The sequence below is a fragment of the Hypomesus nipponensis genome, chromosome 9 (genome assembly GCF_054491055.1).
Source record: "Hypomesus nipponensis isolate SF chromosome 9, ASM5449105v1, whole genome shotgun sequence".
NCBI classification, from domain to species: Eukaryota; Metazoa; Chordata; class Actinopteri; order Osmeriformes; family Osmeridae; genus Hypomesus; species Hypomesus nipponensis.
In genome coordinates, this window is record NC_140369.1 from 14,431,950 (window position 1) to 14,452,486 (window position 20,537).

The 20,537-nt window shown below is 48.6% G+C and overlaps 1 protein-coding gene across 1 annotated transcript in view; it reads right to left on the reverse strand.

Moving 5' to 3' along the window:
* Positions 1-20,537, reverse strand: part of arhgef10la (Rho guanine nucleotide exchange factor (GEF) 10-like a) — a 94,206-nt gene that overhangs the window by 32,718 nt on the left and 40,951 nt on the right. Inside the window, exons 19-20 of the mRNA XM_084705752.1 lie at positions 15,710-15,810; positions 6,511-6,632 (exon numbers count right to left, since the gene is read on the reverse strand). Of these exons, the coding sequence (XP_084561878.1) occupies positions 6,511-6,632; positions 15,710-15,810 (223 nt within the window). The remainder of the gene's footprint in view (positions 1-6,510; positions 6,633-15,709; positions 15,811-20,537) is intronic.

The following is a 20,537-nucleotide window of genomic DNA, read 5'->3' on the forward strand; positions in this document are numbered from 1 at the left end:
GTGGAGAGACAGGTAATGCAGTTTGGGGAGGACATTAAGGAGGTAGGGGGGGTCAGGGTGAATGTTAATAAGAAAAAGATATATAAGCAGTGCACCAACGTACTGTACCCCACAACCTTTGTCCTCTACAGCAGAACTCTGAAGAACTGCTGACAAAAAGGCGTCGATCCATCGGCGTCAGAATCTGTCCATCTTGTTAGCCATCTCTCTCTCCCTCTCTCTCTCTAGCTCGGTATCTCTTTGTGTAAGTCTCTCACTCCCCTTGTCTCTCTGTTACTCTCTCTCTCTTTCTCTCCTTCTCTTGGTATCTTTCTTTCTCTCATGCTCCCTCCCTCTCTGCCTCCCTGCCTCCCTCCCTCGTACCTCAGCCAAGTTACTGGCACTGTCACAACTCACACTGTCGCCTTCCCTCAACCGGCAGACATTTGGCTTGGGACCTGACCCTGTTGTGAGTTCTGCTTTGATGTGAAGTGTTAAGCAGTCGGAGCTAGCGAGCTTGTCACTGTGCCCTGTGTCCGAGTCTCTGACGAGAAGGCCGCAGCTTGGACCGGCTGGGGTTCTCTCTCTTTTTCCGGGGGGAGAGGCTGAGCCGAGCCATATCCTGCCCGGCGACAGGTCATCTGTGATCCGGCTACACACACGCCCAGTAATCAGATTGACACTTCCTGCTGTATCGCCTTAAGCTGAAGACACCCGGCCCTGCCTCTTCCCCCTGCTTGAACCGGAGAGGGGATGAGCAGAGGCTGTCTGTGAGGGGAGATGTGTCCTGCTCCAAGGCTGGGAGTCAAGCTCAGAGGGACCCACACAAACTGGATAAACCAGAGATGGATTAGGGCAACTTGGAATGAACCCTCCCTCCTACACACCCACACACTCAATCCATAGTGCTTCCTTAATTAATTTGTTAGGCCCTGGGAGACACCGGTGCTTAGGAGAGTACGGCTCAAACAATTAATAAAAGGCAAAGCCTTTGACGAGGTCTGGGAAACATGGCCGCCAGAACGTGGCTCTTTTCTAACAGGCGTGTGGGCACTTGGGTAGCCTGCTGTTTGCGTGTTTGTGTTTGCCAGGGGGTATGGTTGGGGAGAGGAGGCGGGGGCTTGTATAAGCTTGTACAACCTGCTGAAACTGAGTGGAGGGGAGAGCTTTTTAATCCATGCCGTGGCATCTGTTATCCACAAATCAGAGAGAAGGAGTTGGAGATCAGCTGCTCGGTATCAAATCAAATCAAAATGTATTTGTATTGCCCTTTTTACAAGCAATGTCACAGAGGGCTCAGGTAGAACATGAATAAAACAACCTTCGTGAGAAGAATGACCAGACAGACAGAGAGAGAGAGAGAGAGAGAGAGAGAGAGAGAGAGAGAGAGAGAGAGAGAGAGAGAGAGAGAGAGAGAGAGAGAGAGAGAGAGAGAGATTGCGTAAGGTACCATATTGACGACCTTACCCCCTCCCTCCTCCCAAAAAAACATGATGGGGTAAAAAAAAAGACAAATCAAAAGTGTTGCATCAGTCTGAAGGGGGAGAGAGCACCTTTCTTTCCCTTCATCTCTTTTTTTGATCCATATTTCGTGGACCCATCATATGAGATGGGATGCGCGACATCACACACACACACACACACACACGAGCGCGCGCCCGCGTCCACAAAACACACGTGCACACAAAACCTCATACTCAAACACGCGTCCACACATCCTGTCTCGCTGCGGGCTGTGACAACTTTGAAGCAGTATTCTTGCAAATCCGAAGCCCACCCCGAAAAAAATCCCCTGTCTATAAAAAGACCTGTCAACATGTTCTCTGGTGCCAGAGATGTCACTCAAGCAGCTCATTTCCTGCTCGCCCAGTCACTCCTCCCAGGCCAGCCCAACACTCTCTCTCTCTCCAGCCATCAAGGGACAGGGATGAGATTAGAGGAAAACACTCAACATGCCCTACATAAATCAATAACGCACACACACATGCCAAGCAACGGTACACAAACACACACGAGCGCGCATACATGCAAACCCCACAACACACACAAATACTACCACAATGATGTCCACAACCTCAGTGACCAGGTCTAATACAGCCCCACCTGAGAACGACCTGCCTGTACGAAATGTCTTCCTAATGGGCTGAAGCGACCTGAACCAGGAACAGTGATCCGTGTGAACTAAACAAAGGCGTTATGCAAGGATGCAAGCAGCCTCTCTCCTCTCTGAGCACTGGAGATAATCCGCTCAACAGGGAGGGAAAAGAGAGAGAAAGAGAGAGAGAGAGGAGAGAAAAAAGAGAGAAAGAGAAAGAGAGAAAAAAAAAGAGTCTAACCCCTGATGCAGCCCAAACCCCTTTTTTCCTGCTTGTCATTCTTCACTTCAAAGCATACATGATGAAATCCCTGAAGGTGTTATAAGAGGCCCTTGCCTCTCAGCCCTTACCATCTCCCTCCACGCCTAATGCTACATAAACGCGGACTGGAAACATCTCCTCTGGTTTTCCTCTCTCTTTGTAGCTTTGCTGTCGGGAAAGCTCTGGTGAGGTGCAGAAGATTGGGAGGAGTGGGAGGAGGAAGAGGAGGAGGAGGAGGCGTTCAACACCAAAGGAAAAGAGGGAAACAGAAAATGTGTCGCAGAGGAGAAGAGACGCGTCGAGTGTTTGTGATTCGGCGAGTCTGTGAGGGAAAGACACGACAGCTCCTCCCTTCCCAACGCGGTCGGGCGTCAAAAACCGACGGGCCTCCACCCCAGCCGAGAAGGGCTCCGAGGAAGGTCAGAGAGATGGAGACAGGAGAGGCTCACAGAGGACAACACATGGAGAGACAAGCGCGCTACGGCACCGACGCCACACTGCAGGTCTCCCCCCGTGAGATGCGTGTCGTGAGCGCGGAGCCTCGCTCTGACGCTACGGCCGCGAGACATCGTCACCCGAAACCCCCTGCGCTTTGCGTGCCAGTGTAGTGTAGGGGGAGGTGGCGTGGAAGTGGGGGGAAGGATGCGTAGCAGAGGAAGTAAATGATGATGATAACGATGTAAATGATGACTAGGATGTTCAGATCTACACGGGAGAGGAGGATAGGATGGAGGGAGAGCGGGTGGGACCGAGTGAAGGGGAACCACAGAGGGAGAGGCAGAGGAGAGGGAGGAAGGTGCTTGGAGCAGAACTGCCACACAGACCTCAGGTGTGACCTGATTTCCTATTGCCAGTACTGTGGGGCTGTAGTATAGTTTATTTCAGATGCTATGCAGCTTATTCTACATGAATAGCAAGCCCAGCTGAACATACAGCTTATTAAGGCTGGAGGCACACAGCCGTTGACAGGTTTCGATGTCCCTGAACATTGTGGGGTCTCTGAGTTGTGGAGTATTAATGAAGACAGCTGCTGCTTAGAAGCCTTGTCCGTGAGGAGAATAATGGTGAAGTGTGTGTGTGGGTGTGTGTTTGTGTGCTTGTGCTGTACGCATGTCTGTGTGCGTGTGCATGCATGTGTGTGCATTTCTGCATGTCGGTTAACCCATCCTGATCTCTTTCAACACAGTTTTGTGATAAGGGTTATCTCTGGAGTCTAATGAGTTTGCCCAGAAGCCCTCTTCATCTCCCAGAGTGCAGTGCAGGAGTAGGCGAGTGCACAGGATCAGGTTCCACTCCCTCAGGTGACCCGTGCATGGGGCTCATGCTACACTGCGTTCCAAGATGTATTTTCAGTTGGAAACGTCTCTGCTCCAGCCCTCTCGGCCAGCCACATCGCTTTTAATCTGGACTTGTTTTCTCTCCCTCTCACTCCGTCTCTCTCTCTCTCTCTCTCTCTCTCTCTGCCCCCCCATCTCCTCACTGTAACTGAGACTGCCAAGCAAGACCGAGGAGAGAGATGTTGGGGAGCTTGGCACGCTGAGGCCTGTGCAGCTCAGTGACAGAGAGAGAGAAGCTCAGTGACAGTGGCTGAGGCACTGCTGGAGAGAAGGGAAAGAGAGAGAGAGAGAGAGAGAGAGAGAGAGAGAGAGAGAGAGAGATGGAACGAAGGAGGGAAGGAGGAGAGAGTGGCTGCTGCAGGATTAAGCTTCTAATCACAGACAGCACTGCATGAAAGACTTAGAGTCTCTCCCTCTAAGGCTGCCTACTCTTTAGGCAAAGAAAGAAACACATTCAGCTCAACTCCCTTTAACTCAGGCCTCTGTCTCCTTATCTTATAGCACACAAACATGAATATTGCATGTGCACACAGACCATAATAATAGTAATAATACAGTATTTTGTTAACAGATGCTATTATCCAAACCTAGGTACAGTTCAGTGGGGGAATTTGAACCTGCAACCTTGCGATCTGCAGGCAAAAGCCCAAACCACCGAGCTATCCCCACCCCGGGAGTATGACGAGACACGCGCGCATTAATCAGAAAGTCAAAATGTAGTCTCTCGTGGTAACAGGCTCCAAATGTCTGTGCAGCCGTGAGGAGCTCGGGTCTGAAGGCCAATTTCACGGTTAGCCGTGCTCGTGACGGCCACGGTTGCAGAGGCCCTTCCCTGGCATACTCAGGTGTCTCATTTGTTTGTGTTCGAAAACCGCGGATACGAGCAAGCCCCTCAGAGGGTTCCCTCGTGCTCCTGCCCGCTCCAAATCCATTAATTGCCTTGGCCAGCCCTCACAGCAGGTGGAGCACACTTCAGCAGGAAGAACCACTATGTCCTTGGAGAGACTTCCGCCCGCTAAAAAACTTGGGGTAATATTTTGGTTATTATTTTTGGTTATGCATCTCTTTCCTCCCCATCTCTCTCTCTCTCTCTCTCTCTCTCTCTCTCTCTCTCTCCCTCTCTCTCTCTCTCTCTCTCTCTCTCTCTCTCTCTCTCTCTCTCTCTCTCTCTCTCTCTCTCTCTCTCTCTCTCTCTCTCTCTCTCTCTCTCTCTCTCTCTGTCTCTGTCTCTCTCTCTCTCTCTCTCTCTCTCTCTCTCTCTCTCTCTCTCTCTCTCCCATGCTCTCCTCTTCAGGTATGAACTTCACCCCCCAACATCTCTTTCCCCTGCCCTCCATTTGCACCTCTTTCTCTTTCCCTCTCCCTCCCTCTCTCCCTTCTCACCTCTCCCTCTCTCTCTCCCTCTCTCCCTAAGACCACATGGCATCCAGACTATCAGTTTGTGTGTGAGATCTTTATCTAATGACGGCAGCATTGATTTATGCTTGGGTGTAGCACGGCCATTAAGGTAATTGCATGATCACTTCATAACATCCTCCCCTTGTCGCCTTGGTAATTTGGCTTCCCTCTATCCGACTTCCATAGCCAGGCCCCCCTAACCGCATTATCGCTGGGAAAGTAGTTGGAAATATCATCTTCCCAGCCTGGCAAAATTGATTTTATACCTTTTTGACTGACTCCTGAAAAACCTTTTAGTCTGTCTCTCACCTGAGTTTGCCATTTGATCCATGAGAGGCTCCTAAAGTCTTAACAGTCTTTATCGATCGCCATTCTCCAGCCAGCTTTAGCCCAGGTGCGGGAAGGGTGTGGGCTGGGATGCGGGGGAAGGGGGGTGGGGCTTGGATGTCTGTGGGGGTAGGGGGGGCTGGGATGTGGGGGGGGCAGTGTCACCTTGTAAGCTCCTACAGTCCAGTATTGCTTGAGTGAGATCATATCTTGGACCGTAGTATTTTGAGCTGTTGAGGTCACTGCTGCTGCACTCTGAACTACCTTGATGGACGATGACATCTGTGTTTAATTACAAAATAATCGTGCTCGCTGTTTATAAAGCTTGTCACCTTTCTTGTACCTTTTCTGTCTAAATACTCATTAAGAGATTTAGCGCAAGTATATGAGAATTGAAGTGAATGGGAAAACCTACAGTATGAGGGATGTACTGTGAGTACAAAAAGTATTTGGGCTGAGCTTTCAGGAATCCGAGCCGTTTGTTTACCTCTTGAGACATGCTACCTTTCAGAAGCAGCCTTTTGGACACACACCAGTCAACAATTAAGATTAGAAACATGATTTATCTTCATTAAAACAACTAAAAACGTTTGTGTCACAGCCATTGGCTGGGTTTCCCAGATTCGTTAAGAAGCTCTTAACGCTAAGAGCTTCTTAAGAGTGTTCTAAGAGTGTTCTAGAGCGCTCTTCAAACGTTCTTAAGAAGCTCTTAGCGTTAAGAGCTTCTTAACGAATCTGAGAAACCTGGCCATTATCAGTTAAGTGTCTACTGGGATCTGATGTAGGCCTAGGTCAATTACCCAGATCAATAACTTGACAGTCTCTGAACAAAATGGAGGCAAGTTTAAACTGGCCCACAATTGGCTCTCCGGGGCTTCATCCATTGGTTGTTAAGGCTTTGGGTAAGACAAATCAAGGACACTGGACTATCGGCAGAACTTGGCAGTATTCTCAAATAGTAGTTGACCCACGATTGGTTTCAATTTGCAGTGGTCTCAAGCTAATTGGACTGCAAAAATACACAGGAAGTTGCATTGGAAACAATAGGAGAAAAATGTGCCTATATGTATGGAGTAGTGATAAACCACTGCTGAAGTCTCTGAGCATCTCACCTTCCTTTCTGGAGTTTTGGTCGCAAACACAGGCACGCGGCAGGCAAGCAGGGGGCACCTGAATGCATCCATGGTCTTCTCCACATCTTCAGCACAGAACCAGCCTGGTGAGTTCTCTTCTCCTATAACAGAAGACAGGAGAGGGAAAAGGAGAGAATGACAAAGTGAGGAGAGGGAGGAAAGTGGTAGAAAGAGAGAGACAGAGAGATTATATTAAGAGTTTGCTGTTTAAGGTTGTTGAGCACATGCCTGTAGTGTAATTTTCTTTCTGTCACAGTTGCGCACTTGGCGTCCTCAGAAATTAGATTGTGTTCAGAAATTGCTTGACTGTGACAAAAAAAAAACAAGATAAATAAATGCCTATCTCTGAACAAGAATTTTAGTCTATTCAAGGGAAATATATTTTCTCTGTCCAATTTGTGTATTATCATATCCGACCACACAGAGCGCAAACAAACCAGTGTTTGAAAAACAGACATTAGGCCTACACCTCGCAGGTGAGACAGGAATAGCAGATCAGCCTCGGTGTGGGGCTCGGTAATCAGCCCCAAGTCGCCGGCTAGAGGAGAGGTTAGTCAACTCGGCCTACACCAGACCCCAGTGCTGATTAAGGCGACGCTAATGAGATTATATATTCAAAACAACAGCCAGGGTCCACCGCTGCGTGAGCGAGGAGAAGCGCAGGATTTGAGTTAATAAAGGTAAAAAATACTAAATCCATCTGCCACTCTCCCATGGAGAACGCGTCTCTTAGCATGACAACAGGTGTGCTTACTCCGCTCTTCGCCAATCTGCCAACATTCCATTAAGTAATTTTGTAATTGTCGATCGCGATTTACTGAAACGCAACTGTGTATGCAATCAAACAGCTTGTCTTAATTTACTCCCTGGGTCGACTGAATATATCAAACGCAGTAGGCCACGTGCTGAAGTAAATATCAGTAGCTATTTTCCAAGCAGTTATCTTGCAGTGAGTTAAAAACATGAAAAGGGGGGGGGGGGGGGGGTTGGTTTAAAAAAAGACAGGAAAGGCCAGTTCTTCTCGAGTCACTTCGGTGTTCCCGAGTAGGTATAAGAGAGATTTAAGGGCCAATTAGCCGAGTTTAGTCTCACCGACACATAACACTCGAGCTGGATGTCACTTAACCAGACTTGTACAGCACACACACACACACACATACAACAGTCAATTTGCAGGAAGAGGAATCTCAAAAGGTTGCAATACTTAAGGCCAACTTTCCATGCTGGAACAAAAGCTAGAAATGTAGCCATTTGAACAGGACTCTTATAAACTGTAACTATGGCATTTGCAGAGTAGCATGCTAACGTCCAATAATAACTTTGTTACCGCATTAGTGAGGCATAACGCTATTCCCAAAGAACGGCTAATAGTCACGATTTAATTGTGCTTATCTTCAGATTGATGCTCTTTGTAAGAAATGCTTTCCATTAGAAAAGATGAGACTGACACATGCAAGGTCAGGAGAAACTGACAATAGCCCAAAGAAAAACTCTGTCAATTGGCACATTGGTACATCTAAGAATAATGTATTTCATTGTGTCTAGTTTTGCAACCTAACAGAAGTATTGGTCAACCTTGACTGTCTTTGTGACATGCACATTGAGAATTAGGCCTAGAGGCAAATCTTTTTTGACGTCAAAGATTTGTCAGGAGAATGATATAATTTGTTTTTGTTCAAAGTAATGTCAGTTGCCTTGTAAACTGAAAACAAGGGTGCAGAGGCACACAAAGACCACAATCCACTTAAATAAGGAATAACAAAACATTCAAAGTTTACCAGACACGCACATAGTGGTCTCTAAACCAACAATTCCTCTGAGCGAGGTCATCTATGAACAAGCAGTTTTGCTGTGAACGTTGTAGAACATGGTTGATCATCCCATTCAAAAAACACAAAGAACAACAACTTTGTATCCAACTACGAGCCATAACAGGATTAAAAGAGGGTAATGTGATCTGTCAGACTGTTTGTACCAAACAAACCCCATCATCTTCTGACAATGGTAGGAGTAGGAGTACACAGATGCATCTTTCCTATTCATTAGTTTAGCATCTGAAACACAAACACATCCTGAACTCAAACTCCCAAAGTGTTTCTTTAAGACCGACCCTGTCCCCCGAGTGTGGCTCCCAAACCTCTGCTTCCTCAGAGTCATGTGGAACATTAACGGCTGAGACATCGCTTGTTTTCTCTTTGGAGGCAGACGGGTCTTCATAGCTGCAGCTGGATCCTCAATTATATATCTTTGGGGCTGGCCTTTGCGCTGAATGCCTCAGCGCCAGCCCTGTGAGGCCCGTACAGACTTATTAAAAAGCTGTAATTGAGGCGGATTGCCAGTAACTGGTCCACCAGGGTCATCAGGTTCGCTGCTTTCCTATGCACCTGAGCGCTCAGCGACTTTCTATGGCTAATTATTCAATTAGCATTGATAGCAGTGTGGTGAGCTGGGTTTTCTGGTGATTGTGGGGTCAGAGAAGCAGTAGTCCTGGAGGTGGGCAGGGCGAGTTGTTATTAAATACCTGAGCAAGCCTCAACCTGAGTGAACCTAAGACGAAGGGGAATGAAGAAGTGGGTGGAAGAAGAAGGTGAGAAGGAAAGAAGACTCAAGAGGAGAAGAGAAGGCTGGTGGAGGGGGGACAGGAGAAGGAGGATGAGAAGGAAAAGGAAGAAGAAGGGAGAGGAGGAAGAAAATGAGGAGGAGGTGGGGGAAAAGAAAAAGGATGTGGAGGAGGAGAAAGGAGGGAGAGTCGAGGACTAAGAGGGGAGAGGAGAGAATGAAGGAGAGGATGAGAAAGGAAAGGACAAGAAAGTGGAGATACGATACGATGATGAAGAGGAGGAGGTATATGTAATCAGGGAGGAGAGTAGTGTACTGCTAAAGAACACTAGCCTTCACCCTCAGCCCTAACACTGTGTTAATGATGGATAATTGGGCTTTCCAGAGCCACAAACAGAGGGGGAAAAAGGCAAGTCACCTGCAAACACCCCCCATACTAGGATCACTGAGATTCCATTCATGTTGGAATTATGAAATGGATAAATGAATATCGTTTCCACACTTCCGAGCTGCCTCTGATGCATTCTGACTCAAACACATGCGCACGCACACACACCCACACACGCAATTGGGCCAAGTCACTAATGAAGCACAGTTAATGCATCCATTAGCATAAGACCCCCTCACCCTTGCACATACAGGGAAGCTATCAAGTGTTTCACAGCCAAGAGCTCCCTCCATCCCACTCTCACTTTCAATCTCTCTCTCTCTCTCTCTCTCTCTCTCTCTCTCTCTCTCTCTCTCTCTCTCTCTCTGTCTCTCTGTCTCTCTCTCTCTCTCTCTCTCTCTCTCTCTCTCTCTCTCTCTCTCACTTTCCACCTCTCTCACACACATTCTCTTTCTGTGTCTGTGTCACACTCTCGCTTTCTGCCTTCCTTCGTCTCGCTCTCTCAAACCCTACAAGCGGATATAAACCCTGACATTACCTGGAAGGTTGATCAGCGCCAAGTTATCCTTGGTAAAAACCCATTTGCTTAGCTCAACTCACGGTCCACGATATAACAAAACACAGAAACGTTTCGGAGCGATGTACTATTTTCGAAATGTATGAAATCATCTCCAACCTTGGCAGTGTCGAAGGCTCATTTATGACAGGGGCTGCTGCTACACCATGGGCAGTAACACTTGACATCCTTCTTCCCACTGCCATCAATCGAAGTCAGGGTGTTCATGAGGGCTGACATCTTCTATGACAGACATAGTTTACGGAGGTTCACTTCCAGTCCAGAGTTTTTACTTCAAAAGTGAATTTCATATGCCGGAGTTAATTTCCCCTTCCTTTTATACCCTCAACCGTCCACCCCGTTGATTCTGTAGCCTCAGCCTGTATTTTAAAAGTTTCATTAATTTACGCGTTTATCCAAAGCGATGTACAGAAAGTACAACAGAAGGATCAGGGATCAGAGCTGCGTAGTGCTAACAGTATTTCGGTGTTCAGCTTTTACCAGGTGGAAGGCTATGACAGTGATATGCTTTGTAATCAGTGAATGACAATACAGTGTCAGAAATCAGATGACAAAAAGTGGATGGAAACAGTTAAGGACGGGAGCCGGAACATTCTGCTGCTTCGATATTCAAATCAGCCTGATGTTTGAAGCCTTTAGCTGATGAAGATTCATTTCCAATGTCTATCAGACCTCCGACACAAAGGGCAATGTTATATACTCATTACACACACCCGGCGCAATTGATATTTTCTCTGGATCAATGCTTGAGTGGAATTTGCTAATTAAATTTGTGATAATGTTTACTCCTCACAAACATTTCCCACATTTGAGCGCAGTGAGATGTTCAGATAATCTTCCCTTTTCTGACAGATTAATTGCACAAGCTCAGAGAAAATTGCACTCTCCTTGTGAATACGACGTCCGCCACCCGTCCCTTCTGTCAAACACAGATCCGTTTGTGTGTTTGACTTAAACACAGTGGCTGTGTCACTGCGGCAGAACGCCGAGCCGTTTGTGGGGCATGTGACGGCTGCTTATGCTGCAGGACCACTGTGGGTTCTGTGATTGCGGTTGCCATAACAACCGTGGGAGAGGACGAAACAAACGTTCCGACGAGGGGAGGCGGATCAGATGTTTCTTGGAGATTCCACCGACCACATCCCGTTCTGTTCGGCTTCAGCTCAACAACTTCACTGTACTCTTCCGTACTCTACTGTATTCGACTGTACGACTAGGTTCTACTCCAGACTGACAAGACAGATAGATGCATAGGCCAATAGATTGTTCTCTACAGTACACTGCTACTAGTCGTGGCTACCAGTGCCACGACCACACACAGCTCCAGTTAGGACTGGAGATCTGGGTGACCACACAGGATTAAGAGGGGGTGCAGGGGACTATGCCTGCTCTGGTACTCCTACTTCTGGGGAGTAGAGTCTATTGATTCTCCTAGTGGAGAGGGCAGAGTCTGAGCCACTTAGAGGTAGCAGCCAAACCCTGGGCAACAGCCCCCTGCATCCCTCCGCTCCCTGCGGAGTGGCTGATTGCTTGTCTCAATCATCCTTTCTTTGCTCACCTCCTTTTTGGGGGGGTTTGCCACTTTCTCTCGCTCGCTTTCTCCCTCTCTTCTCCCAACCCTCTATCGCTCCATCTCCTTCCCTCATGTCGCACTGTCACTCCATCTCTCTCTCTCTCTCCATTTATTTCTCTCTCTGCCTGGCCCCCATCAATTCCCCCGCCCAGACTCCAATCTCTCACGTCTGGTCTCCGTTGTGGGTCGTCCAATCAGCAGTCTTAGCCCAGGCTGACAGAAACCTCCATCCCAGACGATGGAAAAGCAATTAATTTGCAGCAGAATCAACCCATTAATTAGGTGATTCTTCTGGCTATGATATGGAGAGCCCTTCAGAAGCAGTGGGGGCTGACGGAGGGCAGACAAGATGCAGTGACACATTCTAATGCAGCCAGTCTTCTTAATGGATCCCAGAGCTGCGTCAGTTGAACTGTGGGACGTGTCTCACTAATGTGTCTCTCCTCCTCTCACCCTCTTTGTGTCTCTCTCCCTCTGTCTGTCTCTGTTTGTCTGTCTCTCCCCCTCTCTCTCTTGTCTGTCACTCGCTGTGTATCTCTGTCTCTCTCTCTCACACACTCTGTCTCTCCCTCTCTGTCTCTCTCGCTCTCTCTCTGTCTCTCTCTCGATTCCAAAGGCTCATAGCAACGCCACGTGGTCACAAAGTGACAAATGGTGTTTATTTAAGGCATCGCTTCTCCAGCGCCGCTAACACCCTCCGTATTCTATCATGTAAAACCTCTCTGCCATCCAACACCTCCACAGCATAGCAACTTTCTTCTCCAAGTCTGGCACAGTTTCCAGGAAGTGCGTTCATATCCAAGACTAAGTGCCAGGATGTAGGGAGCCACAAAATTCACAAGCCAGGATAACAGTGGATGCATGTGGAATCACAGTGACCTGAAGCACACAGAGGAGAGTGCAGCATTGGTCTGGTCGAGTGTTTCCGTATATTCAGAAGTGTGAGAGCGGAGGAGTTCACCTGAGGGATAGCATGGTATCTGGGCAGAAGGACAAACCTCATTACAAGGAGGAGAAGCTAAGAATTGAGATTTGCGATGTAACATTGCATTCACTTAGTGGATGCATTTATCCAAAGAGACATACGATTGGGAGGGGGTTTGAACCAGGGACCTCTTGATCAGCAGGTAAAAGCTGAACCCTGAGCTACACCTATTTCCCTCCTGTCGCGAAGTTGAATCTCTCCCTGCAATCCAGCACCAGCACATTTGAAGGCACTGGTTGTTCTGGGGGGGGGGGTGGGGGCTTCAGGGGAGCGCTGTCCTCCTACACAACCAACAGGTTTGGACTCAGTGGCCCTGAACTGCTGAGTTGGTGTTTGGCATCCCCAGAGAGCCATGGTGCTGGCCCTGTAGCGGGTCGGCATGGTGGCAGAGTCCCACTGACAGCAGGCCATCCGTGAAATTGCATCAACAACTCCCTTATGGTAATTACATTTGGTTAAATGGGAAGGCAAAGTGTGGGTGTAATGCAATTAACATGTAATTGACATCCTGAACGGGATGGTGTTGGGCGCTGTTGTGGGCGCAGCCGGGGAATCAACGCTGGCATGTCTCATTTTCTTTTACCTCGGTCCCAGTGTGTCGCATGGAGGTTTCTATCTTTCTGTTGCTAGTGTGAACGGTCAGAAAACCAATCAAATAAGCATACCAAAATGCAGACAGGCAGACGGGCAGACAGATGGGCAGAGAGACAGGCAGGAAGAAAAGAGAGAGAGAGAGAGAGAGATAGAGAGAGAGTGAGAGAGAGAGAGAGAGAGAGAGAGAAAGAGAGAGAGAGAGAGAGAGAGAGAGAGAGAGAGAGAGAGAGAGAGAGAGAGTAGACCAGACAGAAAGTAAGACAGACAGACAGCCTGGTAAGCAGACAAATACCATACTACAGAAGCACAATCGAGCTGTTGCTGGTCAGGTTTCCACAAAAATGCCTCTGGAAATATGCTGTCACTCTGCCTCACTGGTGCATTCTGGGATGCGGGCCCACTGATACCAGAGTGACAGCACAGATTTGTTTTTTGCTCCTCATCCTTGTACAAAAACTCCAATAACCTGCTTTTGTTTATTAGCCAGAGCTTGGCATTTGGGAGACTTGTTGTTGTTGTGGCTGTTATTGTTGTTACTGTTGGGAGAGCAGCTTATTTTTCCCAAACATCCATGGGTAATATCTAAATAGTGCTTGGCAACCACTGAAGACTGCGAAGACTGAGGCTGCGAGCCAAACAAACCATACCTCATCTTTGACAACGCTGTGTCCCCGGCCCTTCTTCTCTACAAAGTGCAATGAGACTAACCCTGCGTTGAACCCAGATCTCCTGTAGTTCAGCTCATTCATAATCTATTAGGCCAAGAGGACTCTGTCACAGTAGAACATTAGGCTGGCAAGATGCACAGCTATTTCTCTGTACACAAGTGAATTCCCAAACCACCTCTAACATAACATAATCTACACAGTACAGTAAAGTATGCAGATGTATATGTTGGTAATAATGTGTTGGTGTTCCAGTGTCCCAGTGTGAGGCTGGTGGAGGGAGGAGGAGGCAGTGAGAGGTTGGTGGAGGGAGGAGGAGGCAGTGTGAGGCTGGTGGAGGGAGGAGGAGGCAGTGTGAGGCTGGTGGAGGGAGGAGGAGGCAGTGTGAGGCTGGTGGAGGGAGGAGGAGGCAGTGTGAGGCTGGTGAAGGGAGGGGGAGGCAGTGTGAGGCTGGTGGAGGGAGGAGGAGGCAGTGTGAGGCTGGTGAAGGGAGGGGGAGGCAGTGTGAGGCTGGTGGAGGGAGGATGAGGCAGTGTGAGGCTGGTGGAGGGAGGATGAGGCAGTGTGAGGCTGGTGGAGGGAGGATGAGGCAGTGTGAGGCTGGTGGAGGGAGGAGGAGGCAGTGTGAGGCTGGTGGAGGGAGGAGGAGGCAGTGTGAGGCTGGTGGAGGGGGCAGGCAGCGTGAGGCTGGTGGAGGGAGGAGGAGGAGGCCAGCTTCAGAGGATATGTTCCCCTATACTTGCCTGGTTGCTCTGATACCTCTTTGATACACACACACACACACACTCAGGTTTCTCCAGGAGAGTTCACAGATGTGTTCCTTCTGGTTGGTGTATTCAGGGCACACCCACACCCTGTCTGACAAGAGGTGGAACGCCACAGAGAGAACATCCATTCAGCTGCTGCTCTCTTCAGTGCAGAGAGAACGGGGAAGGAAGCTTGTAGCTTGGACGCCCTCACAGACAGAACTAGACTGGAGTCCCAGCCCAGAGTGCTCACTGCCCGGGCACCCGGGAACCCGGGCTGCAAAACAACAGGATGCTTCGCGCAAACTCTGCCCGCTCATCTGTAAAAAATCGGTCATTTCACGTCCAGGTTTGTTTTGACCCGGTTCCAGGACGTCCCTTTGAAAGCCCCAACAGATCTGTGTACAAGAGCACAAGGCAGCAGAGCCCTCTGGGAATACCGCTTGCGTAAACACTGGGCAGAAATCTAAACTAGCTGGCAGGGGGGGAAGAGTAGCACTCAGACACACACACACAGGCAGTGTGGAGGGTGAGTGATATGAAGGAGAGTTTGGGCGGTCTAATGGCATGGGCAGGGGGGGGGGGAATATAATAGAGCAGGGTTAGGGGAAGAGAGGAGAGTACAGTAGAGTAATGTAGAGAAGGAGGGGAGGGGAGGGGAGGGGAGGGGAGGGGAGGGGAGGGGAGGGGAGGGGAGGGGAGGGGAGGGGAGGGGAGGGGAGGGGAGGGGAGGGGAGGGGAGGGGAGGGGAGGGGAGGGGAGGGGAGGGGAGGGGAGGGGAGGGGAGGGGAGTCCAGAACTAGAAAAGAACAAGAATGTTGCAAGGTGCTGCTGGTGCATCACTATTATCAGCCGTTCACGTTACATGTGTAACACATGTAAACATGTATAAAACAAGCCCAACACACAATTGTCTGAATGGGTCAACACATGTTCACCACCCCATGTCAATGACCTGGACCAAGATCATGTCCGACACTGCTTGGGTTGTAAATGTGACAGCACAAATTACATGTTTAAAACATTAAAGTCTCATGTACAAGACCACCTTCACGAAAGCCTGTTTTGAATGAGCTGGACGAGGTACTCACGTTGTGCCACCTTGGCCAGGTGAAGGCGGTTGACCCAGGAGATCTTACTGAGGGGACTGGGTGTGTTGAAGACCACCATGAAACAGACTGGCCGTCCAGACCTGAACATAAACACACACACACACAACACACAACACACGCACACAATGTGCATGCGCACAAACAGTCACACACAGAAAAAGGATTATGACTTAAGCTCCACCGGTGCCTTTCAATATCACTGTACTAATGTGATTATCATGTCTTACTACATGAAGCATTGTTTTGTATATAAGAGAGGATTTCCAGGGGTAAGAATAGCCTCTATTCAGATTGGATCCAGGTTTTACAAGCCTGGATGTTAAATATCTGTTAATTTTCATATATATATATATATATATATATAAATTTTATCTCACAGCTCTGTTATAACTTTGTTACATCTCTGCTCTATCAGTGCTTTATCTCGGTTATATCTCTGATCTATATGTTAGTGTTATATCTATGTTACATCTCAGTTATATCTATGGTATAGCTCTCCTATAGCTGTGTTACATATCAGTCATATCTATGGCATATCTCTCCTTTAGCTGTGTTACATATCAGTTATATCTATGGTATATCTCTCCTATAGCTGTGTTAAATCTCAGTTATACATGTGTTAAATCTGTTGCATCTCAGTTGTATATGTTACATGTATGAAATAACTGACTGTTATATCTGATATATCTGTTATGTATGACGCATCTCCGTTTGATCTCTTATGTCTGAGCTTCAAAACATGTAGGAGAACACAGGAGCAGTAAACCTTGGAGCGCAGCTTTACTGTGGTGAATGGTAGCTATGACAAAGTACAGCACCCTTACCCTCACACACACACAATCTGGGAGGAGAGGATTCAATAAATGAATGAATGATGTATTCGAATGAGGCCCTAGAAGTACTGACACTGTGAAGTCACGACAACTTGCAGAGATGAGGGCATGAGAGTGAGTAATATTCGCTTGGAAACACACACACACACACAGCTGAGGACGCTTCCACTTCAATGGAACCCAGTCTTCTTTCTCTTGTCTCTATAAGCGGATCGAACCTCCTCCTTTGGTGGCAACCTTGCACATCTGTGTTGTACGCTGTCGTGCAACACTTCCTCTCTCTCCCTCTCTCCCTCTCTCTCTCTCTCTCTCTCTCTCTCTCTCTCTCTCTCTCTCTCTCTCTCTCTCTCTCTCTCTCTCTCTCTCTCTCTCTCTCTCTCCTCTCCGCAGTTCCAACAGAGCACGAGCAGAGAGGCCCTGTTAGCTCAGCTCAGGGGTGTAGAGGTGAGTTTGAAACAACTGGACTGAATGCGTCAAGACAGGAGCTTTGAGTCATCCACTCGCCGCAAAGCAAGTCTCCAGTCTACTCTGAGGCTATTCAGTGAGCTCATTATACACACACACACACACTGTACAAACCCACACATGCACACACAAGAGAGAAGACATTCACATCCAAATTCAACATCATTAGATGGTAATGGAGTGGAGAATGGTGTGCAGTAAGGGACTGTGCTTCAGTCATCGCTGCATGCTCTCTGCTCCACATTTCATTCTACTCAGGCACAGAGAGAAGGGAAGGAAAGACAGCTAGACTAAGGTGAAAGAAAGAAGATGAAAAGAAGGAGGAGATTGAAAAAACACACAAGGGGAAGAAAGGGACATGGAAAGAGAGAGGGAGCTCTGTGAGGGACAGAATCAGTTTGAGTAAGATCTTGAACTTCTCCGGCATGTTGAAAAACCAGAGCTCTCACTCATAGGTGTCATTTGGACGTTTCACTACTTAAATACAGCACCGGCAATTTTGCTGAGCCGGCGGAGAGGCGGGGACACGGAGAGGGTTCATCACCCACAACACTTCTGATGGCGCCCTGCCAGGGCTAGCTCACACAGGGCCCCACTGGGCTGAGGGAAAGACACTATCCAGGGATAGGAGAGGACAGGAGAGGAGAGGACAAGATAGGACAGGAGGGAAGGAGAGCAATGTCATGCACGAGGACAGAAGTTTGAGGGTAGAGAAAAAGCCTGACACACACCACACAGAAACTGAGAGAGGCTGAATGCACAAAGTCAGCAGAGGAGTACCGCAGAGGTCAGACACATCCATGAGAGGGTCAGACACACCACCCAGCATCCAGACACCGGGAGAGGTCAGACACACTTATTTATACTACAAACACTGAGATGATCACACACACAGAGACATACACAGAGAGACACACGCACACACACACACACACACACACACACAAAGACATACAAGCATACACAGAGACACACACAAGCCTGCATACTTCAGACACTGGGAGAGGTCACACACATATAGACATCCACACACTCACCCACACACAAACCAGCGCTCCAGCCACAGAGTAGAGAGGTCAGAGGTCGTAGACACACTCCAGCAAGTGAATGTACGTACCAGGAGGTCATGCGAGGCTAAGCTAACCTACATGTTCCTCTACCACACAGGGTCAGAGGTCACCTATGGTCCACAAAGCAGCGGTTCAAGTAAACAGAAATAAAAGTAGGGCAGCCATGAACATTAGGGCATGTTGTGTTCTATCCTGAGTGTGTGTCTGTGGGGATTAGTGGAGGCCCAAGGGACATGTGGTGAGGTTGAGGGTTAGGGTTAGTGAAAGGTGAGGTTGAGGGTAGCTGGTTAGTGAAAGGGGATAGTGGTGAGGTTGAGGGTAGCTGGTTAGTGAAAGGTGAGGTTGAGGGAAGCTGGTTAGTGAAAGGTGAGGTTGAGGGAAGCTGGTTAGTGAAAGGTGAGGTTGAGGGAAGCTGGTTAGTGAAAGGTGAGGTTGAGGGTAGCTGGTTAGTGAAAGGTGAGGTTGAGGGTAGCTGGTTAGTTAAAGGTGAGGTTGAGGGTAGCTGGTTAGTGAAAGGTGAGGTTGAGGGAAGCTGGTTAGTGAAAGGTGAGGTTGAGGGAAGCTGATTAGTGAAAGGTGAGGTTGAGGGTAGCTGGTTAGTGAAAGGTGAGGTTGAGGGTAGGGGATAGTGGTGAGGGACAGTCACGTAGGCTGCAGTGTTAAAGATTCTCCACACATTGTCAGTCTGGTCGGGGTGTGTGTGAGGCTTGGCAGGTCAATATGAGTGTGCTTTCTGTGTGTTTGTGTGTGTGTGTGTGTGTGTGTGTTTAAACATTTGTGTGTTTGAGTTTGTGTGTGTGTGTCTGTGTGTGCTGCTGAAAGAAGAAGTACTCCTAGACTGGGGTTGAGGAGGCCATGCTGTCCCACTCTCATGCCTACAGAGCTCAGATATGGCTGTGTGTGTGTGTGTGTGTGTGTGTGTGTGTGTGACTGAAATAGGAAATCTAAGCCAGGGAGTGATAAAGACAAGGGAAAATGATAAAGATAGAGAGAGAGAGACAGAAAGAGAGGAGAGATAATAGGCATGCCTGTGAGCCAATCTGCTGGTTTTACTCTGCTGCAATCTGCCACCAGTGCACCCTGGGTAGAGTCAGAAGGCTTGGGATGCCTGCTGTGCCACCTGTCACCTCCCCCCAGCCCCCCCCAGCCCTGCGGTGCAGTGCCACTGCCAGTCCAGCCACCCGTCACCACCCAGGCCTGCCCTCAACAGGCTTGCTATCAAAGGATTGTCTCTCCACCTCTCTCTCTCTCTCTCTCTCTCTCTCTCTCTCTCTCTCTCTCTCTCTCTCTCTCTCTCTCTCTCTCTCTCTCTCTCTCTCTCTCTTTCTCTCCCCCCTGGCTTACTATCTCCTAAACCCTGCATTTTCTCTCCCTCCCTTTCTTCATCCCTCTCTCTCGTTTCTCTCTCTCTGTGTCTCAAAATTCACCTCCCTCCCTCCCTCCCTTCTCTCTCTCTCTCTCTCTCTCTTTTTCTCTATATCCCTCTCCATCAATTCCCACTTTTTTGCTCACTCACATCTACATCCATCCATTCTAGCTAAAGAATACCCTCCTACACAGCTACAAGCACACACACACACACACACACACATTCTGTTCGACATTACTGCTGATGACACCATCATCATCTGCAGGACTGAGACTGGAGTGATCCTCATCAGAGAGATGTCTTCTGAGCACAGAGACATCTGGCTCTGTGGAACATCTGAGCAAGCAGATTGGCCCTGAGGCCCCTTGTGGTGGCAAAGAGGGGCCTCTCTCTCTCTCTCTCTCTCTCTCTCTCTCTCTCTCTCTCTCTCTCTCTCTCTCTCTCTCTCTGTCAGTCTCTCACTGTCTCTCTCTGTCAGTCTCTCTCTCTCTCTCTCTCTCTCTCTCTGTCAGTCTCTCACTGTCTCTCTCTGTCAGTTTCTCTCTCTCTCTCTCTCTCTCTCTCTCTCTCTCTCTCTCTCTCTCTCTCTCTCTCTCTCTCTCTCCCTCTCCCTCTCTGTCAGTCTCTCTCTCTCTCTCTGTCAGTCTTTCACTGTCTCTCTCTCTCTTTGACACAAATTCTTCCATCCATTCTCAGCCCTTCCCAGCTTCCCTGCTCTTTCCTCCAATATCTATAGGTCTCTGCTTTTGTCTCAGCTAGTCCACCTCCTCCTCCCCCTTTGTTTTCTTCTGTGGCAGCCCTGAAAGGGCTTGGCTCCCTCTGTTATCGCATCTCCCTCTCCTCCGTCCTCCCCAGCTTCACACTGTGCTTTGTCTAATCATCTGGCTCACGCATGGCTCCATCAGAACCTCTTTATATCTGCACACTTACATACCACCAAGTGACCTTTCAGTCAAACACTAGCCTTCTCTAAGGAGAAAAGGGAGCACAAAAGCATCCATTTAAGTGACCGTTCTTTCACCAGAGCGGTTACACATTAAACCTCCAGCATGAAATAGCGTGTTCTGGAA